General features: G+C 62.2%; 1 protein-coding gene across 2 annotated transcripts; it reads right to left on the bottom strand.

Moving 5' to 3' along the window:
• Positions 1 to 460: 460 nt before the first annotated feature.
• VPS37C (VPS37C subunit of ESCRT-I) lies at positions 461 to 15078 on the bottom strand. Of its 2 annotated transcripts, none has more exons than XM_084894008.1 (5): positions 14871 to 15078; positions 4443 to 4563; positions 3605 to 3776; positions 3085 to 3167; positions 461 to 2460 (listed from the first exon to the last, which is right to left on the bottom strand). In XM_084894008.1, the coding sequence occupies exons 2-5, from the start codon at positions 4533 to 4535 to the stop codon at positions 1729 to 1731; spliced, it is 1080 nt and encodes a 359-aa protein (XP_084750134.1). In that variant the 5' UTR covers positions 4536 to 4563; positions 14871 to 15078; the 3' UTR covers positions 461 to 1728. The 2 variants fall into 2 exon arrangements, with proteins under 2 accessions (XP_084750134.1, XP_084750133.1); XM_084894007.1 differs by having other exon boundaries at positions 4443 to 4541; positions 14871 to 15077.
• Positions 15079 to 18450: the final 3372 nt, after the last annotated feature.

Here is an 18450-nt window from a genome sequence, read left to right on the forward strand (position 1 = left end):
CCTTGCGATAACCCGCTGAGCTCAGGGGTGCTGGGTGACGGAGGGAGGGGGAAGGGGACAGGGCCCGTGGCAGGGACCACCCGCCTCCTCAGCCAGCTTAGCGGCCCGCTGCCCCTCGGTCCCCGTGAGAAACTGGGCAGCAGACAGCCCCGAGCGGGCTCCTGGACGGGCCGACAGCAGGTGTCACCACCCCGCAGGCAGGCGCCGGCCTCCCCTCGCACAGCCCGGCTGTCCCCCAAGGACAAGGACAGACAAGGACAGGCAGCTGCAGGCCCGGCGTGGCCGTGCCGGAGGGAGGTCGCAGGAGGGAGAGCAATGCTCAGAGCCAGGCCCGGAGGGAGGGCAGCGGGAGATAAACCAGAACAGTGGAGCTCTGGGCCCGGAGTTGGGAGGCCCTCAGGTGGCGGAGAAATCGTGCGCCCGCCCCCCAGCCTCTGCACTTCACCCCCGGAGCCACAAGGCCACACAGAGCTCAGTTTATTGGCAATTGTTTAGACAACACACACGTGGCCGTTGTCTAGGTCCACGCCGGGACCCCGGAGTCCATTAGTGATTCCTCTTCATAAATAACAGCAGCGAGAGCCTGGGAGGCCACGGGGAGAGCGGGCTCTGCCGCGCCCCCTGCTGCCCGCGGGCTGGAGCGCAGGCACCAGGAGAGCGGGTTTCCCTGACCGCCGGTGTGGGCAGTGGACATTTCAAGGCACATAGGACCCCCCACATAGCAGCTCCGGGTCTGCCTCAGGCCTGGCTCACTCAGACCCACCACGCCCGCGCTGTGTGCACCCCCGCGGTCTGTGGTCATGACTGAGCGCGCTGCCCCGTGTGCTGTGCCAGCCGGGGGCTGCGTGTGGCTCTACATTCTGAGGACGAGACATGCAGACCCGACTCCCACATGGCACCGGTGTCCTCGCACCCCTGGGGGGCACTGTCAGGGAGGGGGGGTGTGGGGGGCATTCCATCCAGGGAGCCAGAGGGAGGGATGAGGACGGGGCTGCTTCCAACGAGACTCAAGGCACTGACGAGTGGACAGCTGGGTGGGCCTTGGGAAAGGTCAACCGGGAGAGAGGGTGGCAGGGAGGCCATGAGCTCCTGGGCCAGATCTGCTCCCTCCCGTCCAGCCAGAGGGCCCACGGCACCCCCAGGCGAGGTCCGGGCCCCCTTCCCCGTCCGTCTTCCCGCTGCGCTGGCTCGGCAGCTGTCACTCAGCACACAGCACGCGTTTTCTCCGACACTAGCCCACCAATTATGGCTTTTTGACTTAAAAATAAAAAGGGTTTTTCCTAACTGTTCTCCCTGGAACCCAACTCTGACGATGGTGTGTGGGGCGGGCCATCCTCGAATGGGCGAGAGACACAAAGAGCTACACCCCGTGGGGTGGGCACCACATGGAAGATGCCAAACCAGAGGCGGGGTGAGCAGGGGCCCAGACCAGCTGCCCCAGAGCCATCTGTACTGTTCGGGGAGCGGAGGCAGGCACAGCCCACAGTCGCGGCTGCACAGCGACTCCTGCAGACGCCACGGGGGGGCGCTGGACCCCCACCTGGCAGCACCGGACAGGCGAAGGCAGGCAGCGCTCTGATCGCTCTGTGTCCTTCCGGGGTCTGCAGGCCCCCAGCCAGGCCCCAAGTCCAGGGGGGAGCCAACCCCACTTCCAGTCTAACCTCAAATCTCAGCATGGGGGGGGCCAAAGTGTGGCTCAGGCGGGAGGGGAGGGCCGAGGCCAGGGTCCTAATACCTAGGCCAGGCAGGACCCTGAGGTGGCGGGAACCCATAGGGAGGGGCCGGCCCTTGGGGGTAGGGAGGCTGAGGGGGGCCTGTGGGCTGGGGCTGGCCCGGGAAGGCGGGGAACTGGGGCTGTGTGGGGTAAGGGGGTTTCCCTCCCGCCGCGGGGTAGGAGGGCTGTTGAGGATAGCCAGGACTGCGAGCCCGGCCGCCCGCCAAGGGGTACCCGGGGCCAGAGGCACCAGGGGCGGACGCGGGATAGCCAGGCCGGGGCGGTGTGCTCCGCTGCGGGGACCAGGAGTAGCCCCCCGCAGCCCGGGGCCCCGGCTGGGCTGAGGGGAAAGGGGGGCCCAGGGGCCCGCTGTAGGAGAAGGAGGGCTGGGACATGACGGGGAAGGGCGCCGGCGGCAGCGCGCCCTGGGCGGTGGGGCCCATGGGCAAGCCGGGAGACGGGCTGTAGGGCAGCGGGTAGGGCAGCCCTGCCGCCTGCGGGGCCGGGGGTGGCTGCTCCTCGGCCGCAGGGGGGGTCGCCTGGGGGGCCGGGCGAGATGGGGGAGGCGGGCGGAGAGGAGGGGTGCTGGTGCCCGCGGGCTCCTGGGAAGCTCTGGGCTTCCTCACCACGTCCTGGAGCTTCTCCACGCGGACCCGGCGCAGGTGCGACAGCCTCCGCATGGCCGCGAAGTCCTCCAGGAACGTCTCCAAGGGCACCTCGCCCTCCAGGAACTTCTCAGCCATGGCCTGGGCACAAGGTGGGCGACAACCGGGGCTGCTGGGACCGAAGCCGCCCCTTTCCCCAACCCCCATGCCCCGCCAAAGGTGAGCTGTGGCCTTCCCCCCTCACTCCCCCTCCTCCACGTTCCCCACCTCCCCGGGCGCATCCCTGCTGACACACCCCCATGTGCTCCTTCTGTCTCCCACTGAGAGTCAGCTCGGGGCAGGGGCTGCTGGTCAAGGCCCCACGGCCCGGCCCTGGCCCTGTGGGGCCCAGCGGCTGCTGCAGGGACGTGCTGAGGGAGTGGTGGGCACTGGCTACTGGGTCTAGTGCAGCCGGCCCGGGGCTGGCAGGGCCTGGCAGCTTCCTCCCAGCGCACAGAGACAGAACGCTCAGAGGGAGCAGGAGAGGCTGGCCAGGCCCAGGTGGTGGTGGGGGGTGCCCCAGTCCTCGGGGGCTCCTGCTGCTCTGTCCTCAGTCTGTCCCAGTTGGCCAGCTGCCCACGACCTTGCAGTTGCTCACTCATTTCTGCTTCAGCCAGGGAGCCAGGGTTCCTGCTCTGAGTGTCCCAAAGACCCGCCCCTGGGACAAAGGGTGGGACTCATCTGTGCCACCTGCAGACACTGGCGCTCATGTCAAAGGTCACTCACCTCAGACTCCTCTTCGATCTTCATGCCTTCGATCTGCAGCAGGTCTAACAAGGCCCCCGGCTGCAGTGCCCCCGAGAATTTCTCTGCAACAGAGGGCGCAGGGGTCGGCATCTCGGCAGTGCCTCCGAGGCAGGTTTCGGCCCTGTGTGCGCCCGGCCAGGCCTCTGGTGGCTAAGGAGCTCAGCGGGCCCAGCCCTGCCCTGTCTCTCTGGGGAGCCACTGCACTGTCTGAGCTGAGCCTCACCTTCAAGGCCAGGACACGCCTCCCAGCCTCCCCGACGGGGTCTCCGGACGAGAGAGCCTCACGGGCTCTGAGGAGCACCGAAGCAGAGCTGGCCCAGCAGCCTCCCGGTCCCCCCTATGAAGTGAGTCACAGCGGACCACCCTCAGGGCACGGTGAGGAATGCAGGGCTGGGAGTGGGCCGAAGTCACTGGGCCCCCTGCCCTGGAGGCGAGCGGGCTCCCCTCTCAGCAGCTCGCCAGCCCCCCCTGACCGGGACCCCTCGGTCAGCCAGCCTACCCAGCTTGGCCTTCTGCTCCTGGCACCGCTCCACGAGCTTCCGCAGCTCCTGGTACTTGTCCGAGAGGTTGGAGCGGCTGATCTCCAGGGGCCCTTGGAACTCCAGGTTCCGCTCGGCCAGGCTGCGGTTGGTGGCCAGCGCCATCTCCCGCTCCAGCTGCAGGTCCTGGACCTGAGGGGGGGACACCTGGCTGAGGACCACCCCACTCAGCAGGCGGCAGGCTGGCCCAGGCCTCGGGGGAACCGCAGGCCTCAGCCCACGGCGAGAGCCGAAGGACCTGAGACAGCCTCCGACCGGCACCTCCCGAACAGACCATCGGCCGGTGGTGGGGACACGGGGACACTGGCGCAGGCCACAGCTGGCCCCAGGCCGGGATGGCGCACCATGGACTGAGCAGAGCAGGGGAGCGGGGGAGGGGGGGAGGGAGTGGGGAGGACCAATTTATAGGAAAAGCCGCAGGCTTTGCAGGAGGGAAGGGACCAAGAGCCCCAACCACTTTCCACAGGATTCAGAGTCAAGAGACCCACTCTGAGGTGGACCAAGGTGGCCCAGGCCAGACCACCGGCCCCAAAGGGTGAGCGAGCCAGGGACAGAGCGGGCACTGACTCAGGAGACGCTCCTGCCTCCTGGGCAGCGTGTCCTGCAGAGAACTGCGCATGAGCTGACAGAGGGGCCCCCCGGAACTGGGCTGACATTTCAGGGGAGTCTCTGGTTGGGTCCCAACCAGGGGAAGACCACAGAAAGGGAGATGAACTTGACCCCAACTCCCAGCCAGCATGCTCTCGAGCGCCCGGGACCCTCTGTCGGCCTTCACCAGCCCGCGCCAGCCCGCATTACCTCCGGGGCCTCCTGGGCCAGCCGGTCGATGGCCTCTGGGTCATTCTGCATCTCCTCCAGCTCCTGCAGGGTCTTGTCTTTCAGCGTCTCCATCGCTCCCTGTGGACACAGTGCCGTGTGACTGAGGGCAGAAGCCGGGGGAAGAGCCGTGTTATCCGTGCAGACTAACGAGCTTCCTGAGGATGCTCCCGCTAGGGCGGCTCCGGGGGTGGAGGGGTCCCCCTTCCTGCGTTCCTGCCGCCCTGCCCAGCCCTCTCCCCAAGGAGACCAACGCCCTCGGCAGCCAGAGGAAGCACAGATGGTGCTCCCCGAGGAGCCGGTGGGAGAGGCAGGCGGGGAGCGCCCCGCGGCCAGGGACGGAGGAGAAGCCGGCCCCGGGCGACACCAGCACCCACTCTGGCAGGCGCCGATCTCCATCGGAACCAGGATGCGTCCCCCTCACCGGACCTGGTGGGCTGCACCACCGCCGCCTCCAGTGCTGCTGCTGGTTGTGTTTAGGGCACCGCAGCCTCAGGCCCCCTCGGGGGACTCTAAAACTGTCGTGGACAGGGCAGGCTTAGGAGGGAAGCCGACGAGAAAGCAGAGGCGGCGGGATCAGAGGAAGTGCTACTTCCAGTCCCACTGTGGCCGGTGACATCGCACCTGAGAACGCGCTGCCCGGCCAGGGGCCGCCTCCGTTTCCCCTTCTGTCACAGAAAGGGAGAGGCGCCTCCGGGGGCCACAGCAGGTGAAGAGAGAAGCGGAGAGGCCTGACCGCACCCCCACTGGCCAGGAGAGACCCGCTTTCCCGCCGTGTCCCCGCGTAGTCGTGAGCGAGGGCCCTGTCCAGGCGCACAAACAGCCCCGTTTCGACACATCCCAGGCAGACCTCGGAGATACGCGGTTTGGTCCCAGGACTCCTCCCCCCGCTGCTGGAGGGCCTTGCCTTTGTCTGTAAGACACACACCCCTGAAACTCGACGGAGCAGGGTGCCTGTGCACAGCCCCCCCCCCCCCACCTGTTTATAGAGCCACCCAGGCAGGGTCACATGGCGGCTGCTATCTACAGAGGCTGGCGGATCCCCAGGTTTGCGGGAAGGACGTGAGTCTCTGGGGTGCACCCGAGCCCCGGAGACACTTGCCAAACATGCAGGTGCCTGTCAGGGTGCCAGGCGGGCCCGACGGTCTCTCCAAGAGGTGCTGCCGTAGCCCGAGTCTGACATGCGCTGTCCCTCCCACCCTGCCAGAGTAAATTCACACCGCACCTTGCCCACACTCCCCTGCTGCTCCCAACCCGGGCTAACCGCTGGCAGGCACAGCGGCTGCAAGGCCCCAAAGGAGCTGGGCTCGGAGGGCGCGTGAGGTGACGCTGCACAAGTGACCCCCAGGAGGGGACAAGCACTTCGGAAACACGCTGGGAAAGGGCTCGGGGAGACAGACGCAGGCCGGGTCCCGGGCCCTGCCCCTCACCAGCTGCAGGACCTCGCCCATGTGTGGATCCTCATCTGTGAGATGGGCTGGCACAGGTTCAGTGAGAAGAGGCAGGCAGTGCCGGCTTAGCGTGAGGCCTGCCCTGGAACAAATGCCAGCGGAAGACTCCACCGCCACAGACCTCGGCGTTCCTCAGGCTCCAGGATGGCCCTGGGTCCCCGCGGCCCAGCGCCAGCCCTGCTCCACCCGGGGACCTGCTGGGACAGGCGTCCGCTCGCTCCACCGTCAGGCTGAGCACGGGGCACGCGGCTGAGAGGAAGCTCGGCAGGGACAGTGGGCAGCTGGCCAACCGCACGCAAGCAGCACGGTGGGCGGTGTTACCAGCTCAGGCCCGGGGGTCCAGGCGCATCCTCACATTGGGGAAGTCTCCGTGCACCCACCCTGGCAGAGCCACGATTCCCTAGGGCACCCCCCCCCCGTGTACTCCCCCGGGGGGTGTCATGATCTGGGTTTTCGCTGTCAATGCACCTCTGCCGGGACAGCACGTTCTCAATTGCGATGTCACTGGCCACAGTGGCACTTCCTCTGATCCCACTTCCTCTGCTTTCTCCATTGTCTTCCCTCTCAAGCCTGCCATGTCACCTGCCTGTGTGACCTCGGAGGGGACACTGGCCTGGCACCCTGCCTGTGGCCTGCTGCTCCTGCTGCCAGGCGACACCCCATCGCCTCCTCTCCCGGCCTCACAAGGCCCTCCTGGCATGGGGGTGCTCAGGACCCCTCACCCAGATGCCCACACTCTTTCCTAGGGGCTCCCCTGTCAAATGGGTAAGCAGCCCCAAAGGTCACTGTCCTCTGAGGTCAAAGCGCTTGGCAAACTCCACCCTCCTCACCTCACAGCGCACACTAACCGCTGGCCTTCTGCGAGGCACACCAGCACTCCGTACACTTTGCTGACGTGACAGAAATACGTGTAATTCTGATTCATTCACTCCGCTGGCCGCTGTGCCGGCTGCTGCCTTCATTTCCCAATCGCAGGGAGGAGAGGCAGGCCCTGACGCAAGAGTGAGGTGTGCGCGTTTGAGAAGCTGTTGCGGCACACCGGCTGGAAAGTCACCGGCTTACACAACCCGCCAGTGAGTAAGGGGAGCGCGAGGCTCAATGACCCTCACCCAGGTGAAAGTGAGACCAGGAAGAACAAGAGCAAGTACTGCCAAAGGGCCCACAGGCCCTCTGCCTCCATCTCTGTGGCCGCTGAGCAGTCAGGAGAGGAGCCGGAGATGCTGAGCTGGCAGGTCTGACAGCCCGCCCGCCCCGTCCTCTGACATCTCAAACCCGCAGGCACAAGCCTGTCTGGTGAGCAACGTGGTCCCTGGAAGCTGCGGGGCCTTCCTTCCCGAGCCAGAGCGCCAGTGAGCCCAGGGCAGCGAGCACTTCTCTGGTCCTTAACTGGGAAAAGGAGCCAGGGGCACGGCGATACTCTGCCCTGAGGCTTGGCAGCAAAATCCCAACCAGCGTGCGACTCAGCGGCCGCAGCCTCCAGGGACGTCCCAGTGCAGAGGGCGGGGTGCAGGGCCTTTGTGGCTGGAGGCCCAACAAGCCCAATGGCCTCGCCCCTTGGCACCCAGGCCCAGCAGGACCCCCCTCCACCTACCAAGGTGCCCAGGCGGGCGCTGGGTTTGGGGGTGTGCGGTGTCTGACTCTGCTGCCTGGAAGGAGGGAACAGAAAGGGAGAGGGAGGCGAGAAGAGACCACAGGCAGGAAGGTGGCCTGTTCACCCTGCTATTCCTGGCAGCGCCCAGAGGGCCCCTAACAGCACCTGCAGGAGACAGACGGGCAGGGGGGGACGGGACAGGGGGACCAGCATCTCCGGTGGGGACAGAACAGATATCATGTCCAGCCATTCTGCACCAGAACCCAGAGAGAGGAGGAGGATAAATGGGGCAGAGGGTCGAAAATAATGTTTACTCTGCGCCAGACTCGGCCTTAAATATCAAAACCGATGCAATTCTCCGAACTGAGTTTGGTTTTAAAAGCAAAACAGTTCACAACGACCTGGGGAGAGGGGCCGTGCCAGCGGCGTGAGGAGGGGGCGTGGACAGGGCCGAGGACCCCCAGGCCCCCTGAAGGGGCTGCTTGTGCTGGGAGGAGGCCCAGGGCCCAGGGCAGAGGCTGTGGGGCCATGTGGGCTGCATGGCGGGAGAGGGAGAAGGCTGGTGGGGAAAGGGGGGCAGGCACAGCGAGAAGACACCTCTTTGTGGGGGGGGTGTGACACCACCAACTCAAAGGAGGTCTGGCGAGAACAAGGCAGAAAGGCAAGGAAGGCGCTGAGCTATGTTCCCTCCGTCGCCGCCAGAAAACATCACTGCTCCTGAGACAGGACCCCAGGAGGGAAAAGCTTTCTTCTCTGTCTCTACCTTTTTCCCTTTTTAAAAATGTATTCTTATTGATTTCAGAGAGGAAGGGAAAGGGAGAGAGAGAGGAACATCAGTAAGAAGAGAGAATCATTGATCAGCTGCCTCCTGCACACCCCACACTGGGGATTGAGCCCCAAACCAGAGCATGTGCCTTGATAGGGAATTGAACTGTGGCCTCCTGGGTCATGGGTTGACGCTCAACCACTGAGCCACACTGGCCTTGAGCCACGCGGGCCGGGCCTTTTCCTTTAGTTGTTTGTTTTGCCTCCTCTGGAGCCCACCTCCACCGGATCTCCTTAGCCACAAGCCTGAGCCCACCGGCTGAGCCTGATGCGGGAGTGCGTCCCCCTGGAGGGCTCGGCCTCCAGCCCAGCCGGGCACCTCCTGCAGGCAGAGGGCGGCCACTCTGCCAGACCTGCCAGGTTCCCCGGGAAGCTAGGAATCTGAAGCCACATGCTACCCCTCTCTGTAAAGGTCAGCAGCCCATTCAAAGTTGTCAAAGACACTGGAGGGTGAGGTGTTAACTGAAATCCACATGCCCTCCCAGACAGACAGGGCCAGGGGGGCAGATCCCACAGGCCAGGGGGAGGGCAGAGGGCCAGGCACACTGGGGGGGGCCTGCCCTGCACAGGGGCTGCCCGGCCTTTGCAATGCATGCTGGGACGAGGGAGGACAAGGGTCTGGCCGCTTGCCTCCCTGGGTCACAGCTTCTATCTGTCTCTGTGTCTTGCCTGACTCAACCTCACATGCCTGGCCCACGGGGAACATGACTGGGCGGCAGACTCTGGGCCCGAGGAGACTGCACTGAATCTGTGCCTTGGGGCGAGAGGCAGTATCTTTCTCGCCGGGGGGGGGGGGGGGGGGGGGGCGCGCGGGGCTGCAGAATGTCCAGGTGCAGAGGTGATGCTGGGAAGAGCCGAACTCAGGGCAGCCTGCCACCCTGTCCTTACAGGGAAAAGAGGAAAAGCAACCTTTGCCAGATGTTGCGCAATGAGGGTCGTTGCCAGGACTGCTCAGGTCAAAAAACAGTTTCAACTCATGTCAGATCCTTTAAAGAATAAACTCGGGGTAGGGGGTTGGGGGGTGGGGGGGACAGAAAGCAAAACTCGGCACCTGCTAAGCTCGAGCAGCTGGGGTCAGAGTGAGGCTTGCAGCCCTAGAGTTGGTGGGGGCAGCCCTCGCCCAGAGCAGTCAGGTCCGCTCTCCCCCAGAAAGCGAGGGAAGCACAGGACCTGGGAGCAGATGCCCTGGCTCCGCACTCCGGCCCCCAGCTGCTCAGCAGTGTGACCTGGGCCCAGGCCCGTGCCGCAGCTTCCTCCGAGGGACAATGGCAGCTGCTGAGCGCCCGGCCGGGGCTGGGCGCAGGTGAGCGGGCTCTGCAGGCTCCTGAGCACTGAGCAGATACTCATCCTTCTGCCTCTTGGCGGTCAGCTGATCCTTAGGGGCGGCTCCTGACACCCCTGAGCTCAATAGTGAGTCAAGCAAAAGGACGGCTCTCACTGTGACTGCTGTCCCTGCGCTGTGACTGCTGTCCCCGCCGGTCCCCTCCTCGGCATTATAGTCAACACTTCTTTGCCCGCTACTTCCAACCTGAACTCACAGGGCCAGGAGGGCTGTAAAGGCCCTGGGCCACTTGTAAACGTCCCACCTCCACCAGGAGAGCAGAGGAAGTCGTTACCATAGCCACCTGCCCCGTTCAATCCAAGGGTGTTATAGAGTCTGGCCCATCCCACCCCTCAGGCCAAGAACACCTGTGGTCCCCTGAGACACCTCCCAGCCCTGCTTCTCAGGAGGAAATGCAGGTCGACCTTATCTGCTTTTTCTTTTCCAGAAGGACTGCAGCCCAGCAGCCAGGATTCAGGCTGCCGAGTCCCTGGCTGCACTCAGGAGGCAACGACACATCCAACCACAGCGCCAGCCTCCCAGGGCCCAACACCACCACATTCACAGGCCCGCGATGCTGACAGTTGGCAGAAGGGAGCCTTCCAGCGCTAGGGAGGCCCCTCCGACACCCACACTGAAGGGTTAAGACAGTGTGGGAGGCGGTGGAAAGAGGTCAGGGCTCCGGACGGTTCTGTTTAAACCCCAGGGTGACCTTTTACTAGCTATTTGACATCTGTTTCTCACTGGGAAAGGGGGGCTGACCCATCATGGCCATGGGGTGCTGTAAGGGTTCCCTGGGAATTAAACAGAGAACCTGCGGAGGTGCCGATGAAGCACAGAGCGGGCTGGGCGCTGGGAGACGGATCACACACTCACGCCGCGTTGTGTGAATGAAGCCTGACAACCCTGCCAGGCCCCACGGGCGGCAAAGGGTGCGACTTTCTGAAGCAGGCTCCCCGAATCGGAGCCCAGGCCCTGGGACAGGCTTCCAAAGGAGACGGGGCCGACAGAACTCTGTCCGACCCCCCTCTTCCCAGAGGCAGGCCCACAAGGGAGAGGACCCAGAACTGATGAGCCCAGCTACCATGCCAATGGGGGAGGGGCACTCTCATCACCTATCTGTTCTCCCCAAACTAGAAACCCCTCCCAACCGCCCTCCACCTCTGCTCCATCAGCACCCCACTTCCAGCCCTCCAGAGCACAGGCCTCCCGAACCTCTGACGTCCAATCGCCCGGTTTTATCTAGTCCACATGTGTCAAACACAAGGCCCGCGGGCCAAATCCAGCCCGCCAGGCCTTGCAATGTGGCCCGCACCGCACTGTCATCACTGCACTCCGCTGTCAGTTTATGACATTGTCAGTTTATGACTGTTCAGTAAACCATTCGGCCCGCGATTTAGGCTGGATTTTAGATTTTGGCCCCTTCTCTGATTGAGTTCGACACCCCTAATCTAGTCACTGAGGGCTTCCATCCCTGTCCTGCAAACTCCACATGCGCGCTCCCACCGCCAGGGTTTCTCCCTTCCAACCATCGGGGTCAATTCTTTCTAACAGCCCCCCCCCCCTTCCCGACAGCTAGTCACCCCGGCCCCTCCGCCCCCAGCACCCCTCCGGCGGAGCATCAGGACAGGCTGCAGGCTGCCTCCTCCACCCTTTCCCACGCGGCGAACCCCTCCTGTTGTTCCCCCAAACCAGGGGTCCTCAAACTTTTTAAAGTGGGGGCCAGATCACGGTCCCTCAGAGAGCTGGAGGGCCGGACTATATGAACTACTAATTCCTACTGTAACACCTCGGCTGCGCTCACTGCCCAAAAAACCTGGCGGGCTGGATCAGACTCCTCTGCGGGCCGCATGTGGCCCGCGGGCTGTAGTTTGAAGACCCCTGCCCCAAACCTTTGCAACCGTTTTCCCAAAGGAGAATACATTGCTTTTTTTCAAACATTATCCCAAAAGGCTCCATGCAGAGCACAAACCAGAGGCCACTCTGGGCAAAGAGGTCGAGAGAGAGCCCTCTGCCCCGAAGTCTCAAGGGGGCCCCCCAGGCACTTCCCCGGAAAGCGGTTTGAAAAGCACTATCCTAACCCTCCCTGCTCATCCCAACCCGCCCTGCCTGACCCCCACCCAAGCCCTCCTCTGCGCCCTTTCAGAGGCCGTGTCTCACCGGAAGGCGAGGCGGAAGGAGGGCTCTGCATAGGCAACGCTACCCGGCACCCCTGGTACCTGCAGAGCACGTGTGTGTGTGTATGTGTGTGTGTGGGGGGGTGGTGGTGGGGGTGGCACAGGATGAAGTCTTTGGAGAAGGAGCAAGGAAAGCGTCACAGAGGAGCTGACAGCCAGGGAGCCGGCGCTCTGAGAATGGAGGAGGCGCAGGAAAGAGGGTTCAGGATGCGGGAAGGGAAGGCGGAGCAGAGGGGGGCAGAGCAGGGTGCTGTGAGGGTGGACCACGCTTTACCACCTCCCGCTGCTCCCCTCTCCCAGCCTCGGGGTCCCACTTCTAAAACAGAAAGGTGGCAGTGCCAGGAGCCACTGTGCACCAAGCACCGCGAGCTCCCTCAGCTCATGTGGCCCTCACAACGGGTTTTCCTCCTTTGACAGACAAGAGCAGCGTCAGAGGGAGGCTGCGGAGCCCGGACTTCACCCCGGGCGTTCCCCAGGGCGGTCCGTCCCCCAGGGCGCTCCGGCTTCGGCGGCTGCACACTGCACCTGCCGCCTCTTAGTCATTCAGGGGTGTGTCTCTCCTCTCTGCCATCCTGAGCCCTGGGGCCACGCCATCAGCCCAGCAAACCTGTTTGGTACTTGCTCCCGTTCTCACAGAAACCCGTGGGAGGGGAAGGCGTGAGTGGGGCGAGAAATGCGTGGAGGAGCGCCTGCCTTCACCGTACAGCTGCTACAGAGGTCTCTCTAATGAGGCAACGCTCCAGGAACAAACCGGAACCTTCGGGAAACTCCAGACCCTCAGCAGAAGCTAAGAGAATTCCCAAACAACAAAGTCTTCATTGACCTGATTATGTGATTCTGGAAAAACCCTACTGGTCCTGGCCAACAGTGTCCAAAGACGATTCATATGGCTAGTTACCCCAACGCACCCCCCACCCCCTTTTAAAAAATATATTTTTATTGATTTCAGAGAGGAAGGGAGAGAGCGACAGAAACATCAATGATGAAAGAGAATCATTGATTGGCAGCCTACCCTACACCCCCTACTGGGGATCAAGCCCACAACCCAGGTGTGTGCCCTTGACAGGAATCAAATCTGGATTGACCCTTCAGTCCGCAGGCTGACGCTCTATCCACTGAGCCAAACCAGCTGGGGCCCCAATGCCTTTTTAAAGGCAGACTTAGGTCTGATTAGCCAATTTCACAGCAATAAGAAAAGGAAAAACAGGATACCCGGGGGGAAAAATCGCACGTCCAAGCTCAGCAAGCTTACGAAGTCCTGGAGGTAGTGCTTCCCACACCTGCCTCGTAAGAACCACTCACTCCGTCCACATGTTAGCGACACAGGTTCCCGAGGCTGACGGACAGCCTAAGCGAGGCTCTCCAGAGCGTGGCTGGGTTCTTAATGAGCGGCACAGGGACTCCTAAGGCCCAGCAGGCCACCTTCGCTGTGAAATGAGACCAGCAGGTCACAAACCCCAACCGGGCCGCCGGCTGGCTCTGTGGGAGCCTGGCCAATTACCTGCCACCGCTGGCTCTCCTTTCATCTGTAGAAAGGGGTCAGCACGTACCCCGAAGTGTTCTCAGAGTTCGCCAGGATCACGCAGCCCCTCAAGCAGTGCCAAGGGCACGTGCAGCCACCTGAAGACCCCCCAGCAGCTGCCCTGGTGAAGAACCCCGCAATGGAAATGTCCCGCCGGATGGCAGTCACCGAGGCACCCAACCAGATCCCCAAGATAATGCGGGGAAGCTTCTCTGGGCCCCGTGACCGCCGAGAACAGCCGCTCACTTCAGTGTCCGGTATTCCGCCCCAAGTTCCTCGCTCCCACCCAGAAGCAGAGCGCAGGCCTGTACGTGGCTGCAGCTCTGGGAAACAGCCACACACACACCAAAGGCCTTCCTTCCCCAATCCCTCTATCACCGTCTCCTCCAGCGCTAGGGCTGACACAGTCACGGACCTGGGAGTCGGGCGGCAGCATTGTGGGTGAACCAGTGGGGCATGGGACTCCGGGATAGGAGGCTGGGAGTCCCTGGACCTGCTGGGTGAAAAGGGCATGGGGGTGTGTGTGTGTGTGTGTGTGTGTCTGTCTGTGTGCCTGCTTCTCCCGGGTCTAAGGGCAGTGTGGGGCGTGAGGCCACCCTGGCAGGGGTCGGCCAGGAGGACAGGGCGCCCGCTGCAGCCAACCTACCGCGTTCCACTTTATGATGGTGCGAAAGTGACAGGCATGATCAATTACAGGGGCTGCTCTACAGTTCATTACAGAATAGGTTTTGTGTTAGATGACTGTGCCAAACCACAGGCGATGTCAGTGCTCTGAGCTCACTGAGGGTGGGGAGGTTAAGCTGTAGGTTAGGGGTAGGGTAGTAAATGGATTTTGTATTATTTTCAGTTTACGATGGATTTGTCAGGAGCAAGCTTGTTGTGGGTCAGGGAGCATTTATCTATCGCTATCGTGTAACTCTATTTGTAGATACCTACCCATACACACACACACACACACACACACACACACACACACACCAACGCCCTATTGCCTGGCAGGTCCAGGAATAAGGACTGGTTAGTGCTTCGGGTGGTCCTAGTCTGGGTCCAGGAAAAAACAAGAGTCAAGACATAAAGCCCACCCAGTCACTGCCCTGGAGAAAGGGCAGGTGTCAGGGAGGCAAAGATCAGGGACCCTCGACCCCACTCTGCCACTCCTCCCGCTGCCCTCCGCAGTCAGACTCCGCCTGGGCCCGTTTCCCCGCCGGTGCAATGGGCGAGCTGCCTCGAACGTCTCCAAACCGAGACCAGCAAAAACGCTAAAACGTGGGGTGGAGGGTGGTGGGTGGAGGGTGGAGGGCGGTGGGAGGCGGGGCTGGAGGCCGGACCTGCGGAGGAAGCCGCCGGCGCCCGCGCCCTCCCTCCCTCCCGCGGCGAGGGGCCGGGGAGCCGACCTCGGCGGCGGTCACGCGCCCCTCGCACCCAATCACCGGCCTCCGCCGGAGTGAGGCGGGAAGGAGGGGGCGCGCTGGCGGCCGCCGCAGCACCACCCCGTCCTCGCCCCTCCCCGGGCCCCCGCTCACCTGCCGGGGCCGCAGCCGCGCCGCCACAGCTGCGGGTGAAACCACAGCCTACGCCCACACTTCCGGGTCCGGAGGCCCGCCCCCTCCTGCCGGATGTGACAACTCTCAACTTCCGGGTCTGGGCGCGGGATCCACGCTGCTCATCCCGCTACCACATTGTGTGTCCTGCGTGCCTCTGAGTCACGGCACTGGCCCACCCTCCGCACCAGACACACTCACGGCCACGCGGGGCCGCACCCGCGGGCTCCTGGCCCCGCCCCCACAGGCTCCTGGCCCCGCCCCCGGGAGGGACACCGCCCAGGAGGCGGGAACTAGGCCGCCGGGGGAGAGTGCGCCTGCGCAGAGCGGGCGTCCCGGGGGCTGGCGTCTCACTGAGCTCAGCCTGCGGGCGGCTCCCCAAAGCAGCCCTGGAGGGGTTGAGAGAGCGAATGGACCCCCAGGAGGTAGAGGACGCCCCAGGTGGGCTGAGCTCAGACTGCGGACTGCTCCCCCGCCATTCCCCTCTAACCGAACGCCCGCTTCCGTGACACCGTTTGGCCTCTAGACTAGGTGACCGCAGAACTCAGTGTCCCCGGAGGAACATCAGTGCCTGTCAGTCCGGGAGGCTCCGCAGGGATGGGGAGCCGAGTGCTTTGTCATTGCTCTGCCTTCATCTCGGGCTACTGAGGCTGCTCCGCCCCTACCATCACTGGCTCCCCGCTGGCGGGAGCTGGAGAAGGGAAGCATGAAGGCAGCGAGAGTCGTCGGTCGTCCTTCCACCGCATCCATTGCTTTAAGGAAGCCACAGGGCACGGAGACGGAAGGGAGGCTGGGACACGACCCGCGGAGCGGGGTGGGTCTGACGGCTTGATCGCAAAGGGCAGAAGGAGACCATGGCAGAATGTGCCCTCCTGTGTCAGCGAACACACGCTGAGCTGCGCACATCGGGAAGACGCACAGCCCCAAACGCCAGTGTTTCCACAGCGAAGGCTCCTTTCCCATCCACGTCCTGCACAGGCTGGCAGTGAGCCCTGCTCCTGCCACTGAGGGAGGAGCTGGTGGCAAATGGACTCTGGTTGTTATAGTTTTTGTGTTGTTGTTTTTTGTTTTTTTGTTTTGCTTGGTTTTTTTTCACTTAGTAACAGCCTAGTGTATGTCTTTTCATACAATCTTATCCAAATCTCTATCTAGGGGCCAAGAAAGGCCGCCAGGCAGGGTGGGGAGGTCCAAGGCAGAATAAATCCCAGGCATGAGAAGAAATGGTGGCATTGTCGGCACGTCCCCTCCCACACCCACTCCCCCACCAGGTTTGCCAAGACTGTGGAGATGCTTTGGCACATGGCCTGTAGCAGAGGGATGTGTGGGTTTTGTTTTTTTTTTTTAATCTTCACCCAAGGATCCCCCCCCCCCCCCCCTTGATATTTTTAGGGAGAGTGGAAGGGAGGGATGGGGGGCGGGAGGAGAGAAACATCGATGTGAGAGAAAAGCATCCATCAGTTGCCTCTCTTGCGCACCCCTACTGAACCTGAAACCTAGGTATGTGCCCTGACGGGATTGAACCGCAACCTTTTGGTGTACAGGGTGACGCTCAACCAACTGAGCCACCGGGCCGGGCAGGTGGAAGGAAGACATTAAGAAAGCATGTTTATAATCACAATTTTGTATTTATACAAGAGTACATGCATATGTGGGTTATGCATACATTTAATTAAACGATAAAGGAAAGAAATTCATAAGATGTAAATGTGTGTTCAAAACCCAACAAAATAATAACATAAAGCTGTACCATATTAAGTACATGGTATATGAGGTTTAAGTTTGGGTGCAAGTTACAAGAAGCCTAAAGAATCAGAACTTAAGAAAAAACGTGACTTTTTTCTCCCACGTAAAACAAATGTGGAGGTAGGCCATCAGAGCTTGAACGAGAGGGAAATGCAATTGCGTTTTATTTCAACCTCCGTTATTCAGGCGTTGGCTCTAGCCGCTGAGCCTGCCCCCAATGCCTAACCTGTGCTTCCTGTCTTAACTGGCGGGTAAAGAGCTCTGCTTCCACGGGCTTAGGGTCGGTGAGGTCTCGCCTCCGGGGCCTGTGTCCAGGGGGCTTTGGGAAATGAGGCCAGGACAAAGCGCGTGGCAGGGACACTCCTGGAGCCCCGGGGAGGGAAGCTGACCTGGTCGGGTGCCTGAAGCAGGGGCCGTCTTAGGCCAAGCTTCCCTGAAGTCGCCCCAGAGCTGCGTTCTCACTTGTCACTGACTTATTTCAGAGTGGCTCAGAGGCAGCAGGAGGGAGGAGGGAGGAGGCCAGCAGGGTGGTTTCATTCACAAAGGACTCTGGGGCGCTAGAAATGGAACCTCAGAAGTGCCGAACCCCAGACGAGGGCGCTGGGCTCTCACGCTCCCCACCATTGGTTGGGGTCCCCTGTGCGATTGCAGACGTCCACCAGGTACCACGAGAAGCGAGAGCCCATAGAAGGAGAGGGGAAGGCAGCCACAGAACATACAGTGCTCTGCACCCCTCTGCTGTCTCCGGCATCTGTCAGGAACACCCCCCCCCCCAAGGCTTCAGGGAAAGCTGCTTCAAGCCTGAGAGGCCCAGGAGCCCTAAATGTAGGGGAAGCAGGAGTGCATTCTGCCCCAGCTGCGCCCACAGCACCCAAATCTCCCCCTGCCTCTCCTCAGTCCCCTCCCCACACAGACGCAGGCAAGTGTTTTAAGAGCAAGATGCGAGGAGTGCTGTGACTGCTGATGGGGTGCTCAGCCAGGACAGCCCCCAGGAGCCTTCCCCAGGCTCCCAGCCCCAATAACCATAGGGTCCCGGGAAGTCACACCCATCTCCAGGAGGAGAGGACAGCGCCCCCCTCTCCCTCCCCACCAGGTGGCCCGGGCCAGCGGGAAGGCAGCCACTGCTTCTCCTGGTCAGGCCTGGAGCCCCCAGCAGCCTGCTCACCCCTCAGCCAGACAGCCGCGAGGCAAAGCTCACACAGCTCCCTGAGCCCAGGTCTGGCTCTGTCTCTAAATGACCTTGGTCTAGGTCGACCTTTCCCAAGCCCCTTCTCTCTGGGTCTCTTTCCATCTGCAAGGCCAGAGACTCAAGCAGATGGTCCCTCGAAATATGTCATTACTTTAAGAGGCAGCTCCCTCGTAACGTCCACATCCCAGACAGGCTCCCCAGGTATAACAGGTATAAAACCAATCCAAATACATGATTGATTTTTAAAATATTTTTATTGATATCAGAGAGAAATGGAGGAGAGGGAGACAGAAACATTAATGATGAGGGAGAATCATTGGTCAGCTGCCTCCTGTACGCCCCACACTGGGAATGGAGCCCACAACCTGGGCATGTGTCCTGATCAAGAATCAAACCGTGACCTCCTGGTTCACAGGTCAACAGTTAACCACTGAGCCACACCGTCCGGGCCATGGCTGATTTTATGCAAGACACACACAGCACTTCCCAAGTGTCTAAGCACCCTCCACACACTAATGCATCAGGTCCTGTCACTCTCCATCTGACGATGGGGCCTGAGGCACACAGAGAGAAAGCCACTGCTCAGGGTCACACAGCTACCCTGTTTCCCCGAAAATAAGACTGTTTTAT

This window comes from Pipistrellus hanaki (genome assembly GCF_964339955.1).
Source record: "Pipistrellus hanaki genome assembly, chromosome: 9".
NCBI classification, from domain to species: domain Eukaryota; kingdom Metazoa; phylum Chordata; class Mammalia; order Chiroptera; family Vespertilionidae; genus Pipistrellus; species Pipistrellus hanaki.